General features: G+C 41.5%; 2 protein-coding genes across 2 annotated transcripts in view; one reads left to right on the top strand and one right to left on the bottom strand.

The window, feature by feature from the left end:
- The first annotated feature begins 1318 nt into the window (after positions 1–1318).
- Positions 1319–2802, top strand: cebpd (CCAAT enhancer binding protein delta). The gene has a single exon (XM_033982370.2). The coding sequence runs from the start codon at positions 1607–1609 to the stop codon at positions 2480–2482; it is 876 nt and encodes a 291-aa protein (XP_033838261.1). The 5' UTR covers positions 1319–1606; the 3' UTR covers positions 2483–2802.
- Positions 2803–2862: 60 nt separating this feature from the next.
- The window catches only part of spidr (scaffold protein involved in DNA repair), a 58374-nt gene continuing 46083 nt past the window's right edge, over positions 2863–15153 (bottom strand). Inside the window, exons 15-20 of the mRNA XM_055228499.1 lie at positions 13463–13664; positions 8946–9098; positions 5556–5643; positions 5373–5484; positions 4676–4732; positions 2863–3592 (exon numbers count right to left, since the gene is read on the bottom strand). Of these exons, the coding sequence (XP_055084474.1) occupies positions 3473–3592; positions 4676–4732; positions 5373–5484; positions 5556–5643; positions 8946–9098; positions 13463–13664 (732 nt within the window). The 3' untranslated portion in view covers positions 2863–3472. The remainder of the gene's footprint in view (positions 3593–4675; positions 4733–5372; positions 5485–5555; positions 5644–8945; positions 9099–13462; positions 13665–15153) is intronic.

The following is a 15153-nucleotide window of genomic DNA, read 5'->3' as shown; positions in this document are numbered from 1 at the left end:
CATAGCAGAAATAGAATAGTCAGTGAAATATACCCAGAGTGTGTGGGGCTGTTTATTTATTAAACGACATTCAAAACATGAGTTGTAGTGTTCTTGAATCACCACAGAGCGGCGCACTTTTCCACAAAACTTACAGTTGTCTTGACAAAAACTCCAGAACTCTTCCTATGGGGAAAACAGGAGGGCTTCCGAGAACTGTCAGCACATGTGGGTCTTCTGAGGACAAACACGAAAACCCTGGAAAACACAAGCCTCAACACCAAAACCATTTCTCACTTCCACAGTCTAATTCAGCCATTCGTTAAGGTTTCAGATTTTGAATCAGCCCCAAACAGGACCTGGTGAAATGTGACCATCCTTTAGAGCATATGACACGTCCAGGTCTATATGCATCTTAAAAACCTTTGACAGATGATGTGCCAAACGCGCTCTTGAATTCCCGCACACTGTCTGCGCCTGCATTTTCCATAGATATAACTATTAAAAGCCTAGACATACTGAATAAAGCCTGCATTTGTTTGGATCGCACTCCAGGCCAATGCTCTGGCTTATTTTGAGATGCTCTGCAGTATTTTGGGGCCGTTTTCTGGTTTGCACTGAAAACACAGTGGGTTTTTTTTTTGGTCATGTCATAAATAATCCTTCTGCTTTTGAGTGACTTTTGGACAGTTGTAAAAGCCCTTTTGGAGACTGGTGGCCTGGCTTTAAACACACTGATGCCTGCTTTGGATTACAGAATTGTTAATATATGTTTGTTGTAACTGTATGTATTCGAAAAAACGGTCAAATAAATACACTGAATCAGCAATATCACAATATGCGGATATGTGAGGATATTCTGCATTTTGAAGTTGAAAAATATTGTGTAGTATTAGATGTGCATGCATTGTGGTGAGTGGGTGGTATTTATTCCCCTGATAAACTGCAATAAACCGCGTGTCTGCAGCACATAGATACAGCCTATGGTTTCTTCCGTGTCGTATAAGCATTTTAATATACTGGAATACCACTGGGTCCCATAAACAAGGACAGGGTTGTGTTTGTTTTCTGTCCGTATGAGCGATTTTACCCCATAAAAATAATTCTACGGTCATATTTTTAAAGGTGTAGTGATATTAAAACGCGCTTTTGGGCGCTCATGATCTGTCAGTCCGTTTGACTTGATCCTGAACCCACGGCCAATGTAAACAGCCCAGGGCCATTCATGCGCTCGTAGTAGAGTGGGTGGTACGCGGGCAGCACGCCCCCTATGTCCTCAAACGGGACACCACGTGACACCGTCCGGACTTGACTGGCTCGTGAGAGGGAGGTGCGTCTGACGTCAGCTCGGGGAAATGATACAAAACACTCCGCGAAAACTTCAGACGCCTCAGAGAAACAAGAGCTCGTGACAACTTTGACAATCTCCCTCTGACACCAACGTGACACTGAAGACTCAGAGTCCCAAGCCAACAGAGCCAGAATCAGAACAGAACCAGTGCCAGAGCGCGTGGAGAGACGCTGTGGAGACGTGCGTAAAACGTGACATCTCTGGTTTACACTTTTTTTTTTTTTTTTTTTTACAACTTTTCTTGCTTAAAAGCCCGTGGAGCAGTGAGCAGTGTTCATGTGTGACATATACAGCCTGGACTCTCACTGCGTGTCTCCACAATGCAACATGAGTTGGGGGATGGAGCCAGCTAACTTCTACGAGAGCGTCAAGCTGAGTGGCCCCCAGCAAGGCCTGTGCAAACCGGGCATCAGGAGCCAAGCTGAGGGCGAGGACGGCACCATGGCAGAACTGAGCAACGCGCCCGCCATCTACGACGACGAGAGCGCCATTGACTTCAGCCAGTACATCGACTCCATGACCGCGGTGCCAAACCTGGAGCTGTGCAACGACGAACTCTTCCTGGACCTGTTCAACAATGTCAAGCAGGAGAAAGACTTCTATGGAATGACAACAAGCACCCCCGCGTTGTCCAACCCCGCGGGGACAGTGTACTCCACGGACCGGACAGTGGACAGAGCCTCGGACAAAGGGGTGTTCAGCGCGCCCATCAAGCAGGAGTCAGACTGGAGCGACAGCGACATGTCCTCCTCCCTGCCCTCCCAGATCGAGAGGTGCGCGCAGACCTCCGTGAGCCTTCCAACGGGACAGCCGACCCCACCCACCACCCCCGAGCCCGTGTCCAGTGGCGGGGGCGCATCCAAGTCCTCCCCGCGGAAAGCAGGGAGAGAGAGAGGCAAGAAGGCAGTGGACAGGTACAGCGTGGAGTACAGGCAGAGGCGCGAGAGGAATAATATTGCCGTGAGAAAAAGCAGGGACAAGGCAAAAAGACGCAACTTGGAAATGCAACAGAAGATGATCGAGTTGAGCGCAGAGAATGACAGACTTCACAAAACTATCGAGCAGCTAACGCGAGAGCTCACGGGGCTCCGGGATTTCTTCAAACAAATCCCCAACTCCTCGTTTGCGGGCTCCACGCGTGAGAGCCGGTGACACAAGAGCCAGCCCTCCCCTTTAACGCGCGGGGCTCCAGGACACATACCTCAGACACTTTGTTTTACCATCTGTAACAGATGTAATTTAAGCTAACCATAATGGCACTGGAAATAGTGTTTATATAATGTCGCTGCCATATATTGTGGGAATTTGTCTATATTAAATTATTTTACCACTGCATTTACATGTGGATACCTATTATGGTACATGTTTTGTAATTCCAAACTTTGTATGAGCCAGAGCATGACCTTTTATATAGTTTGTATGAAAACATTTTGTTTATGAAATCTATAATAAAACAGAACTGCAAACGTGCATATGGTCCTGGTGTGAGCAGTTTGTACTTTGAGCCTGTTTGGCTTGTTATATAATTCTGCAGCTCCCAAACTACAGGTAAACTCTAGAGTTAAAAATGAGATCAAAGACAACAGTAAGAAAGAAGGAAATTTATTTACAAAGTCTTAGCACCATTCAGTAGTTACTGAAGTGACTCTAAACCTGTTTCTGAGCAGAGCACAAACACGTGGGCTGCTTTGACAGGCTCCATGCGATTGGTCCGCCCTTGGGCTGTCAACTCCCGGGCCACAGGATCACATATCATTAACACAAACAAGACCTTGTCTCCTGCAGCCTGTTCACTGGAGCGGAGGCCTTCGAAGGGGAAGAGGCCCGAGCCCTTAGCCCAGAGCACACAGACCTCAGAGCACACACAGAGCCCAGAGCACACACAGGGCCCAGAGCACACACAGGGCCCAGAGCACACACAGGGCCCAGAGCACACACAGGGCCCAGAGCACACACAGGGCCCAGAGCACACACAGGGCCCAGAGCACACACAGAGCCCAGAGCACACACAGAGCCCAGAGCACACACAGAGCCCAGAGCACACACAGAGCCCAGAGCACACACAGAGCCCAGAGCACACACAGAGCCCAGAGCACACACAGAGCCAGATCCCAGAGTCCAGATCCTTGGAGCCAAACATCCTCACAGACTGATTTCTTCCAGGCCTATCCACAGAGAGGGCTTCCTTGTGATAAGTCGGACGTAAGCGTTGAGGGGGCCCAGCTCCTTTCCCAGGACGCTCTCAACATCATACTCTGGGAACTGAAGAACACAGCACATCAGACTTCACTTTACAACACAAGTGTGCAAGTTCCAATGATTTAATCCACTGCAGATAATCTTTAACCACCCCAGTGCTGAACAGCAGTCTAATCTACAGAAAGACCCTGACCTTTGACCTCCTCACCATGATCAGTTTGCACGCCAATGATATAATGGGGAAAAGACTCGGTTAATGCCTTAGTAAAAATGAACCAAACAGGTCACACTTCTGTAGTAAACATCTTACGGGCAGAGAGGATTTTGAAGCCTCATTGTCTGATACTTCAATGTAGTCAAGTTCTCACACATATAGACGCACACTCAGGGACCCGCCTCTTGCTTCAGTCCAGCTTCAGTCCAGCTTCAGTCCAGCTTCAGTCCAGCTTCAGTCCAGCTTCAGTCCAGCTTTAGTCCAGCTTTAGTCCAGCTTTAGTCCAGCTTTAGTCCAGCTTTAGTCCAGCTTTAGTCCAGCTTCAGTCCAGCTTCAGTCCAGCTTCAGTCCAGCTTCAGTCCCAGTTTAGTCCCAGTTTAGTCCTGGTCTCCTGCTGATCCCAGAGTCAGGACTAAACATGGGGAATCAGAGTTGGAGTTTTCTGCAGCTAAAACCTGGAACAGTCTTCCTGAAGATGTGAGACAGGCCTCTACTTTGACAATGTTTAAATCCAGGCTCAAATGTTTCTGTTTAGCTGTGCATTTGACTGAAAGGGTTTTATTCTGTAGTCTTCTCTTTTATAATTATTTATGTTTTGTTTTGTTGTATTATGATTTTAATGTCTTTCTTATTCTGTAAAGCAATTTGAATTACTTTTTGTATGAATTGTGCTATACCAATAAACTTGCCCTGACTTGAGCAGTACTGTACTTATATTATACACAGACAGCGATCAGGGCAAGGGACTGGAACGATTGGGGGGGGCATTTTCGGTAACTACTCGAGCGGTTTGAGTGACACCATGACTCAAGAGTGTTATCAGTAAAACATGAACAGGTCACAGGGCACACTGACAGGAGAACCATTCACCCTGTTGTTCAAAGTGAGCCTGGTAAAACCCAGAATTACATAAGCATCTCAAGTGAACCCACCTCTCCCCCCTCCAGCTCGGCCATGTTCAACAGGGACAAGATCGTCTTTTTCTGCAGCTGTGGGGAAGGCAAAATCATTTTAAAACTCTTGCATAAACAAAAATATTTGGCAGGACGTATCTTGCCTTGTAAAAACTTTCCATTTTATCAGTGTTTTATGCGAAATTGAAACCAATCTTGCAACAAACACCACAAAGGCATGACATCACAAGGTGGAACGGAGTGTTTCGAGTTCAACAGAATTTAGAAAAGCGTAAATATACAGGGTTTGTGTGTTAAACATGTGAATGAAACTAAACACAATTCCAGGTCTGTTTGTGATAAGGAAACAACATTAGAATACAGATCAGAGAATAGTGTGATATGGGACATTTAAGGTGCAGGCAATATTGACAAAAATAAATATTTCATTTAAAAGCATTATATCAATGACAATATTAAGATGATATTTTTAAAACAATCTCTCAAGAAGGTGCTCTGCCTGTAATATACACTATCACTCAAAAGTTTGGACATACCCTGGCAGGACATTTCTTGCTTAGTAAAAAATTTCCATTTTATCTTTTTTTTTTTTAGAACATATATATATATATATATATATTTTTTTTGGTCTTGCAACAAACATCATAAAGTTATAATTTGATGTGCAATGCAACGTAGTGGAGTTTTAAATAGCTTATGTATTATTATGTCACACCTTTATTTTTACAGTGCAGTCCTTTAATGATGACTTCAGGACGACTTCAAGTTGAACCTTTGTCTCTGGTTTGTCCAAAATGGATTCACATGAGACACATAGGAACCTGTGACTGAAAGAAAAACAACAGGGACTTGTTACCCAGTGAAGGACATGACTACTGAACTACTTATGTAAACTTACTGAGCCAGCATTTCCAAGTGGTCACTTCCACAGTGGTTGCACGCAGGCCAAGAATAGGAGGTGTTTTCATCCACATCGACTATCACCCCTGCAAATAGTTCCAAAAGTTTCATTTCGGTCATAAAGTTTATTTTAGGTAATTTTACGTTCATGTGGTTTTAAGATTAGAGCATGATAAAAAAATATTACATCAAACAGATCACAGATAAAAGGTGTAAAAAGTAAAAAAAAAAAAAAAAAAGTATACTGTCAAAACCAAACTTAAAGAGACTTATCCATGCATTTGTCTCCAGTAGGTTAGACTACTGTAACATCCTGCTCACTGGCCTCTCCAGATAAGCATTAACACAGCTGCAGTACATCCAGAACACTGCTGCTCGGGTCCTGACTAGAACCAGGAAGTCCTTCACACATAAGTCCTGTGCTCAGGTCTCTGCATTGGCTCCTGTGGCTCAGAATAGACTTTAAAGCAGCTCTGCTCTGTCTCTCCATGGACCAGCACCAAAGAACATCTCCCACATGTTAGAGCCACATGAACCATGTCATGTGGCCTTCAGGAACCCGCCTCCTGCTTTAGTCCTGCTTTAGTCCTGCTTTAGTCCTGCTTTAGTCCTGCTTTAGTCCTGCTTTAGTCCTGCTTTAGTCCTGCTTTAGTCCTGCGTGAGACAGACTTCTACTTTAACAGTGTTTAAATCCAGGCTCAAATGGTTCTGAAAGGGTTTTATTGCTTCTTCTTTTAATGCTAATTGCTGATTATTTGTAATTTATGTTTTGATTTGTTGTATAGTGATTTTAATATTTTCTCATTCTGTAAAACACTTTGAATTACTCCATGTGCAAATTGTGCTACTCAAATAAACCTGCCTTGCATTTTATCTAAGATTGAGTGATAACTGCTACTAGCTAACTTCCTAAGTGAGCTACGGCGATGCTGCGTTTGACACTGATAAAAATGTACATTCCGGTCTTTTCTTTTTCAACACAGGTTATTTCCAGATGATAGATTTTATGTCAAACTGCAAAAATTAGTTTGTTTTTGCAGCCACCTGACCAAACATGAAGAGCCAGAGGGGCCTGGGCCACAGTGTTCTTACAGTGACCTCCTCACTGGGCTTTCACACGGGGCAACAGATGCACACTATTATCTGTACTTTGGAGCCAACATTTGCATCATTCAGAAAATTCAACTGACACAAAAGTTCACAAAGTCACACGTACTACAGAAAGTATCCCAATGCACTCAGAGTAAAGATACTGAGCCAGATCAATATGGGGGTTGGGTGGATTTTAATAATTAAAAATCCTATACTGTATTACATAACTGACTCTTTAACATTAAGCCATGTTCTAATGCTGTTACCTCCTCAAAAACAGACCTGGAGTTGCGTTTTGTTTCATTTACACATGTTTGAGTAACACTTTATTATTAGTCTGTCTACATCTTCGGACCTCAAAATGCTCTGTTCCACCTTGTGATGTCATGAAGTGGTAGTTTCCACACCAACAGCTCCTTTTACCTTTAGTTCAGTAGAGATTGGCAATTCCAGGTTTGAACTCATCCAAATGATTGTAGTGAAGGTATATGGAGTTTAAAAACACAATGGAGCACTTCCTGCATTACAACATGACATCACCAGGTGGAACAGAGTGTTTTCTGTCAGAGAGAAGAACTATACAGGGTTTGTGTGTTAAACATGTGTGAATGAAACAAAACACAAGTCCACGTCTGTTTGTGATGAAACAACATTAGAGCAGAGAATATTGCCATATGGGCCGTTTAAGGCATGAGCAATAATTATTATATCGATTCAGATGGTATTTTTAAAACAATGCCTCAAGAAGGTGCTACAATTGCCTGTAATCTAGACATGCTTTAAATGTTTTTTCTTTATTTTTTCTACTTTCTGCATTTTATATACACACAGAAAACCCCAAATGCATTAATCAATATGGAATTATGTACTGTAGTAAAGAAACATAACCCTAACTCTGCAAAATACTTTTTAAAAAAGCAAAGGGTGGATACTTTGAGGATGTGAGTTATTTACCTTTGTCTTTGCTACATAATTACATGTACCTTACTTCATATATTTGATGTCTTCTGTATGTGTGTATATATAAAATGTAGCTGTGTATATAAAATGTAAAAGTAGTACAAATAAAGAAAAAAAACACTGAAAGAGGGGGTGTGTCCAAATCATAGACTGTACATATAAATGGACATGGCTAACTGCCACTAGCCACCGCTTTCAAAATAGAAAGTGATCATGGGCATGTTTCTGACTCCATCGGCTCTGGCTTCAATTCACTTTACACTGAAAAACTGTGTCCCCTCTCTGTAACTGCTGCTGTCAGACTTGTCATTTTGGTCTTAAATGTTCGTATTAACCCGCTCTACATGATCCTGGGGTTTTTATTTCACTATTTTGTCTGTGAATCAAGATATGAACATTAATAACGGATAAAATGAGGCGCCTTCTTTCCCTGAGGTTAGCAACAGGTTTTGATTGACAGCGTTCCTAACCATCCACTCCCTGCTAAACCAGCGATGCAGGTGGGAAGGGATGTTACCTTCAACACTCTAGCTCTGGATTGGCTCTTTGTTTGCACTGATACTCGTGGTTGGAATTCCTAACATGGAACTCGGCTCCAAATTGTCCCTATAACTGCTCTAGCCTCAATGAGCTTCATTTGACTGACGTCACACTCACTTATTTCACTTTTTTAGTCTATGGTCAAAATTTTTGACTAGCGTACGACGGAAAATGTGACTGGATTATAAAGGGGCTGAAATATCACTTTACATCCCTGATTACACTGGACTTTTGTAACTCATTTTGAGGTCATTTTAATTCTTTTAAATATAGAAAATATAGATAATACTAATTTAGTCAAGTCTCCAAAACAAAACACCAAAATAATATTTTTGATATCCCATGTCCAATTTGACTTCAGAATTGTTAAGTGTGGTTATTATCAAGTTGATAAAAATGTAGAATTAGAACATTAATCTAAGACTGAAAAAGGAAACATCCTCAGATAACTCTAATTTGAGTGGAAGATGCAAATCTAATAATCAAAACAACTTCTGTGTGTGAGGCAAATGAGATCCTAAACTCACCTCCTTTGTAACCAAATATTTAGCCTTTTGCTGAATACTTGTCACATTAATTTCAGAAAAACCACAAGAACAGATACAAGTCCACCAAAACCTCCGTATGTTTCTGTTTTTCACACAATGACAGCCTGAGGACTCCACCAAACAATGGCTTGAAACCCACATCAAGAGTTTTTTTTAAAGTAAAAGAGATGAGAACGCGTTGGTTTTGTTTGAGGAGACTACAAATGGAACGAGTTAGATGAAAACTGTGAGGATGGGGGGAGACTGACCAGAGACTGTGCAGAGGGTGCTAGGCCTGACCTCCAGATCCAGACAATCCAGTTGCACCGGTTTACCAAGTGACCCCAGCAAGGACTGGACCGTGGGCTCCGTGGTCAAAGTGCAGAGCTCAATGACTGACTGCTCCGCACACAGAAACATGCCTGGGGTGAAAGGGAAATGTTAATTTAAAACATGGCATATTAAGGTAGTTTTCTTCCAAAAAGCAAATATGGAAAAATTTAATGAATGTGAGATGAAACCATCTCCAAAGATCAAAATGCTCTGTTCCACCTTGTGATGTCATGAAGCGGTAGTTTTCAAGTTAAGGCAAGGCAAGTTTATTTCTATAGCACAACAAAGTCAACAAAGTAATTCAAAGTGCTTTACAGAAAAAGAAAGACATTAAAATCACAATACAACAAATCAAAACATAGATAAATCATAAATAATCATCATAAAGTGAACATTAAAAGAGAAAAGGCACAATAAAACCCTTTCAGAACTGTTTGGAGCCTGGATTTAAACATCGTCACAGTAGAGGCCTGTCTCACATCTTCAGGAAGACTGTTCCAGGTTTTAGCTGCATAAAACTGCAACGCTAATTCGCCATGTTTAGTCCTGCTTTAGTCCTGACTCTGTGATCAGCAGGAGGCGGATCCCTGAAGTCCTCAGAGTGTGAGATGGTTCATGTGGCTTTAACATGTGGGAGATGTTCTTTGGTGCTGGTCCATGGAGAGACTTGTCACAAACAGAGCTGTTTTAAAGTCTATTCTCTGAGCCACAGGATCCAGAGACCTGAGCACAGGACTTATGTGTGAAGTATTTCCTGGTTCTAGTCAGGACCCGAGCAGCAGCGTTCTGGATGTACTGCAGCTGCAGAGACCAGTTAGCAGGCTGTTACAGTAGTCTAACCTACTGGAGACAAATGCATGGATAAGTCTCTCCAAGTCTGGTTTTGTCAACATACCTTTGATTTTTGACATGTTTTTAGATGGTAAAAAGATGTGGATGTTAATGATTTGATGTGGCTGTTAAAGTTCAAGTCTGAGTCCATTATTACCCCGAGATTTCTAGCCTCACACACTGATTTGTTGGATGCAGTGTCAGAGTGAATCCACTCGTAGGACTCGAACCAGTTTAGTGCCGTACCAGAGATGCCCACACAGTCCGCTAGTCTCTGTAAGAGAATGCCATGATCCACAGTGTCAAAGGCAGAACTCAGATCTAACAGGATCAAGACTGAGACTTTGCCTGCATCAGTGTTCAGGCGGATGTCATTTGTCACCTCGATAAGAGCAGTCTCAGTGCTGTGGTGGGATCTAAAACCTGATTGGAAGACATCAAAGGAGTTAAAATTAAAATTAATAAGCTGTTGGTAAACAACTTTTTCAAGGATTTTGCCTAAAAATGGCAGATTTAAGATGAGTTGGAAATTGTTCAGTATTGTGGTATCAAGTGTGCTCTTCTTAAGGAGAGGCTTGATAATCACAGTTTTCAAAGCTCTTGGGAATGTTCCAGATTGATGTGACATGTTAACTATGCAAACAAGTGGTGACAGCAAACTGTTGAGTACAGAGTTTCGAAATTTAGTGGGTAACACATCGAGGCAGCATGTAGATGAACTCAGAGCTGATTCACTTTGTACCTGTAACTGACAAAACTGTCCAAAAGACTGTCACCAGTCTGAGTGTCTAGGTGGCTGCTGGGTTGTCATTTGTGTCGTGGAACTAATGGCATTTTTAATACCCTGAACCTTGTCATTAAAGAACAATGCAAACTCATTGCACTTAGATGTGGATATTAGTTCTAACGGCAGCTGAGCTGGAGGGTTTTAATCTGTTTACTGTTGCAAACAGGACACGAGAGTTGTTATGACAACTTCCAATAATGTCAGAAAAATCCCTCCCCCTTGTTCTACATAAACTGTGGTTGTACATGTGCATCTTTTCTCTGTAAATCTCATAATGAACCTGGATCTTTAACGCCATTCCCACTTGGCCCTCGGGCACTCCCTTTTCTGTGCCCTGACCGACTCATCATTCCTTCATGGCGCTTTCTGCTTATCTTTAACCATTTTAACTTTCATCGGGGCAATGGTGTCCAGAACATTCAAAATCACAGAGTTCAACAAATCATCAAATTAGAACATGAGGCATTTTCAAAGTGTATCATTGAACAGTGCACCTGTGTGATCATTTATGTGTCTCCTTCAAACAACTGCAGAAGCAGCTGCTGGTTTGGGAATAACAGACAGGTCAAAAAAGACACAGAAATGACCAGACAGAGCAACATCCACCACATTGACATTTGAAATAGGATTCAAGATTTCAAGGACAGAACTGAGCTCTTTAGCGTTTCTGTCAAACACATTATCTACATGTACATTAAAATGACCTCTAATGACTAAAGTTAAGAGCTCCTTTGCTTTTGTTCAATAGAGATTGGAAATTCCACGGCTGAAAACATCCAAATGATTCTAGTGAAGGTTTATGGAGTTTAAAAACCCAGTGGAGCATTTCATGTATTACCACATGATGACATCACCAGGTGGAACAGAGTGTTTTCAGTTTGAGAGAAGAACCTAAATATGCAGGGTTTGTGTGTTAAACATGTGCGAATGAAACAAAACACAACTCCAGGTCTGTTTGTGACGAGGAAACATTAGAACACAGATCAGAACATAGTGTAATATGGACCTTTAAACAAAACCCATGAAATAAGGAGTGAACAACAATGAAAAGTGCTTAAATTAATGTTGAATAATTAGGATCGCTGCCACAGCGATTGACAACTTAAAACAAAATACAATCTCTTTTGAGTCATAAGTCTGTTTTGAATGGGGAAAAAGGTCTTCAAACTGTTGCATATAAACAGGAAGCTGAAAATTATGAATACTTGAAACTGAGACCCACTGAAATGATGAAAAATGTATGAGTATGTGCGTTCTTTCTACAGTGAAAAGCACACTTTACATTACTATACACTGAGAAAGGCAGGGCTTATTTTGAAAGTCCTATATTACACAAACATGACTCTTGTAGCTTTAAGTCATGTTCTAATGCTGTTACCTCCTCAAAAACAGACCTGGAGTTGTATTTTGTCTCATTCACACATGTTTGAGTAACATTTTATTATTAGTTTGTCTACATTTCCAAAGCTCAAAATGATCTGTTCAACCTTGTGATGTCATGAAGTGGTAATTTTCAAGATCCTTTTACCTTTTGTTCAATAGATTGGCAATTCCAGGTCTAAAAATATCCAAAATATTCTAATGAAGGTGAATGGAGTTTTCAATTTGAGAGAAGAACTCAGCCTAAATTTGCAGGGTTTGTGTGTTAAACATGTGTGAATGAAACAAAACACTCCAGGTCTGTTTGTGATGAGGAAACAACATTAGAATAGATCAGAGAATAGAGCAGGGGTGTTCATTACGTTGATCGCGATCTACCAGTCGATCGCGAAGGCATTCTGGGTAGATCACGTCCCGTCATCCATCCACTCACATGACTAATATACAGGACAACCAGTCAGATTACACCTGACCCTAGGTCATGTCATGGGCGCTGCACATGCATAAACAAGCGTGAGTTAGTTTAACCCTATAGCGTCGGATCCTATCGTCGCCGATAGAGCGCGATTGCGGACTTTCCAGCAGCGTAACTCCGCAACCAGTCATGCTCTCATGTAAATTCAAACGGCGTCTCAAAGTGAAGACATGGGGCTATCTAAATATTTTACCGTCATTACGGTAATCTGCCTCTGTTGTCCCTCGAAGGTGACGAATGAGAGCGCGGGGGCTGCGGGGATTTTCCCAGTCATTTATTCGATGCATAAAAGAAAAAAAATGGATGGATGTGTAAAAAAACATGTTTTTTATGGCTATAAAAAAACAAAACAAAACCGTAATCAACATGATTAGCTCTGTTATCATTTTCAAACGAAAAGTTTCAATTTTACTCCTGGCTGGTTGTCAGAAGCTACTGCCCGAACTATGCATCCCTCACTGATCCCATTCAGTGCAAGTCATCAGAGCAAGAAGAAGTTCAATTGTGTTGTGCAGTATTATCTCATGACGTTGTGCAAGGTACATCAAAAGGCACTGTACATGTACGAATTCATAATACATTTACAAATAAATATATGTTTAACATTTTTGTATTAGGTGGTAGATCTTTCAGACACGATCATTTTAAAAGTAGCTCACATACTGAAAAAGTCTGAGCACCCCTGGAATAGAGTAATATGGGCCCTTTAACCTTTTTTCTTTATTCTATAATTCCATATATCTTACTTCATATATTTGATGTTTTCTGTGTGTATATAAAATGTAGAAAGTAGTAAAAAATGAAAAAAAAAAAAAAAAACATTCAATGAGATGGTGTGTCCAAACTTTTGACTAGTATTGTGTCTGCGATATACATATTAATGATAAAGGTAAAGCTCTAATTATTTTGTACTTAAAAAAATGAAGCTAAAACATATAAAATCTTTAGAACGTGAACCGATGATTCCTAGAAGACATTACCATGTTCTTTGATGACATCTCTGAGCGATATGAGACAGGCGTTGGGCTCGTTTAGAGCGGCAAGGACAGAGGAAGTGAGCACACAGGAAGAGCTGACGCACGCGGTCACTGTTCTCCTCAAGGGGCCCTCGAGCTGCTGCTGCTGCTGTAGGCTCCAGTCTGTAAGCGCTAACCACATCTCGCCCTGGCCTACATTAGCCTTCTGTAAAAAAAGAAAAATTAAGAAGAACTCAAAACAGGTCAATACTTATCTTGTGGGCAGGTCCTAATTCAATGACAGAATTCAAACCTTCAAATTAGGCTAGAAATCTCAGGGTAATAATGGACTCAGGCTTGAACTTTAACAACCACATCAACTCAATAACATCTGCAGCTTTTTACCATCTAAAAACATTGCAAAAATCAAAGGTAAACTGTCAAAACTGGACTTGGAGAGATTTATCCATGCATTTGTCTCCAGTAGGTTAGACTACTGTAGCATCCTGCTCACTGGCCTCTCCAAACGAGCCTTAAGACAGAACAGTACATCCAGAACACTGCTGCTCGGGTCCTGACTAGAACCAGGAAATACTTCACACATGTGTCCTGTGCTCAGGTCTCTGGCTCCTGTGACTCAGAGAATAGACTTTAAAGCAGCTCTGCTTGTGACAAGTCTCTCCAGGGACCAGCTCCAAAGAACATCTCCCACATGTTAGAGCCACGTGAACTATCTCACACTCTGAGGATTTCAGGGACCCGCCTCCTGATGGAGTCCTAGCTCAGTCCTGGTTCAGTCCTGGTTTAGTCCTAGTTCAGTCCAGGTTTAGTCCTAGGTCAGTCCAGGTTTAGTCCTAGGTCAGTCCAGGTTTAGTCCTAGGTCAGTCCAGGTTTAGTCCCGGTTTAGTCTAGGTCAGTCCAGGTTCAGTCCTGGTTCAGTACAGGTTTAGTCCCAGCCACCTGCTGGTGCCCAGAGTCAGGACTGAACATGGCGAATCAGCATTTCAGTTTTATGCAGCTAAATCTTGTGAGCAGGATCACTTTTCCACAGATATAACCTGTAACTTGGCCCGCTTGTCCCGATGGCAATAGATATATTTTATGTACTACTTTTTACTCCTCCACCAGTAAAAAGTTTGTGGTGGCATTATATGACAAGTTCGAGGCCTGTCACAATAACATATATTGAAGTCTGATATATTGCTTAAGTAATAATCAAACCTGTTGCTAACACAAGCTGGAGCGACCTCGGGGAAAGAAGTGCCTGATTTATCTGTTATTAATGTTCATATCTTGAGTTATGGACACAATAGCATAATAAAAATAACAGAATCATGTAGAGTGCATTCATCTGAAAATTTTAAAATGACAAAACTCACAGCAGTAAAAAAGTCTAAAAAGACAAAAATCTAATAAAACTTGATTTATGTCATAAATACTGATCAGACTGGACTGGTACAAGTCTTTATGGACTAATAATAATCAGACAAGTTTATGTTAAGATCTCACATAAACAGACTGGATTATTCATTTTTAAATCTGGAAACTACTCCTCTTTTAACAGCCTGACTTAAACTAAATGGCTAACGTTAGCAACTTAATACCATAATGGTTTATTTAAGTCTTTTATTCATAATCAGCATCACCAGTATGATAAACCAGAGCTTCTATCTGCTTCACTCAGTCGTGTTGTGTCCAGTTAAAGACCTGTCTCT

This window comes from Periophthalmus magnuspinnatus, chromosome 17 (assembly GCF_009829125.3).
Source record: "Periophthalmus magnuspinnatus isolate fPerMag1 chromosome 17, fPerMag1.2.pri, whole genome shotgun sequence".
Lineage (NCBI taxonomy): Eukaryota > Metazoa > Chordata > Actinopteri > Gobiiformes > Gobiidae > Periophthalmus > Periophthalmus magnuspinnatus.
This window is presented reverse-complemented; position numbering and strand designations above follow the sequence as displayed.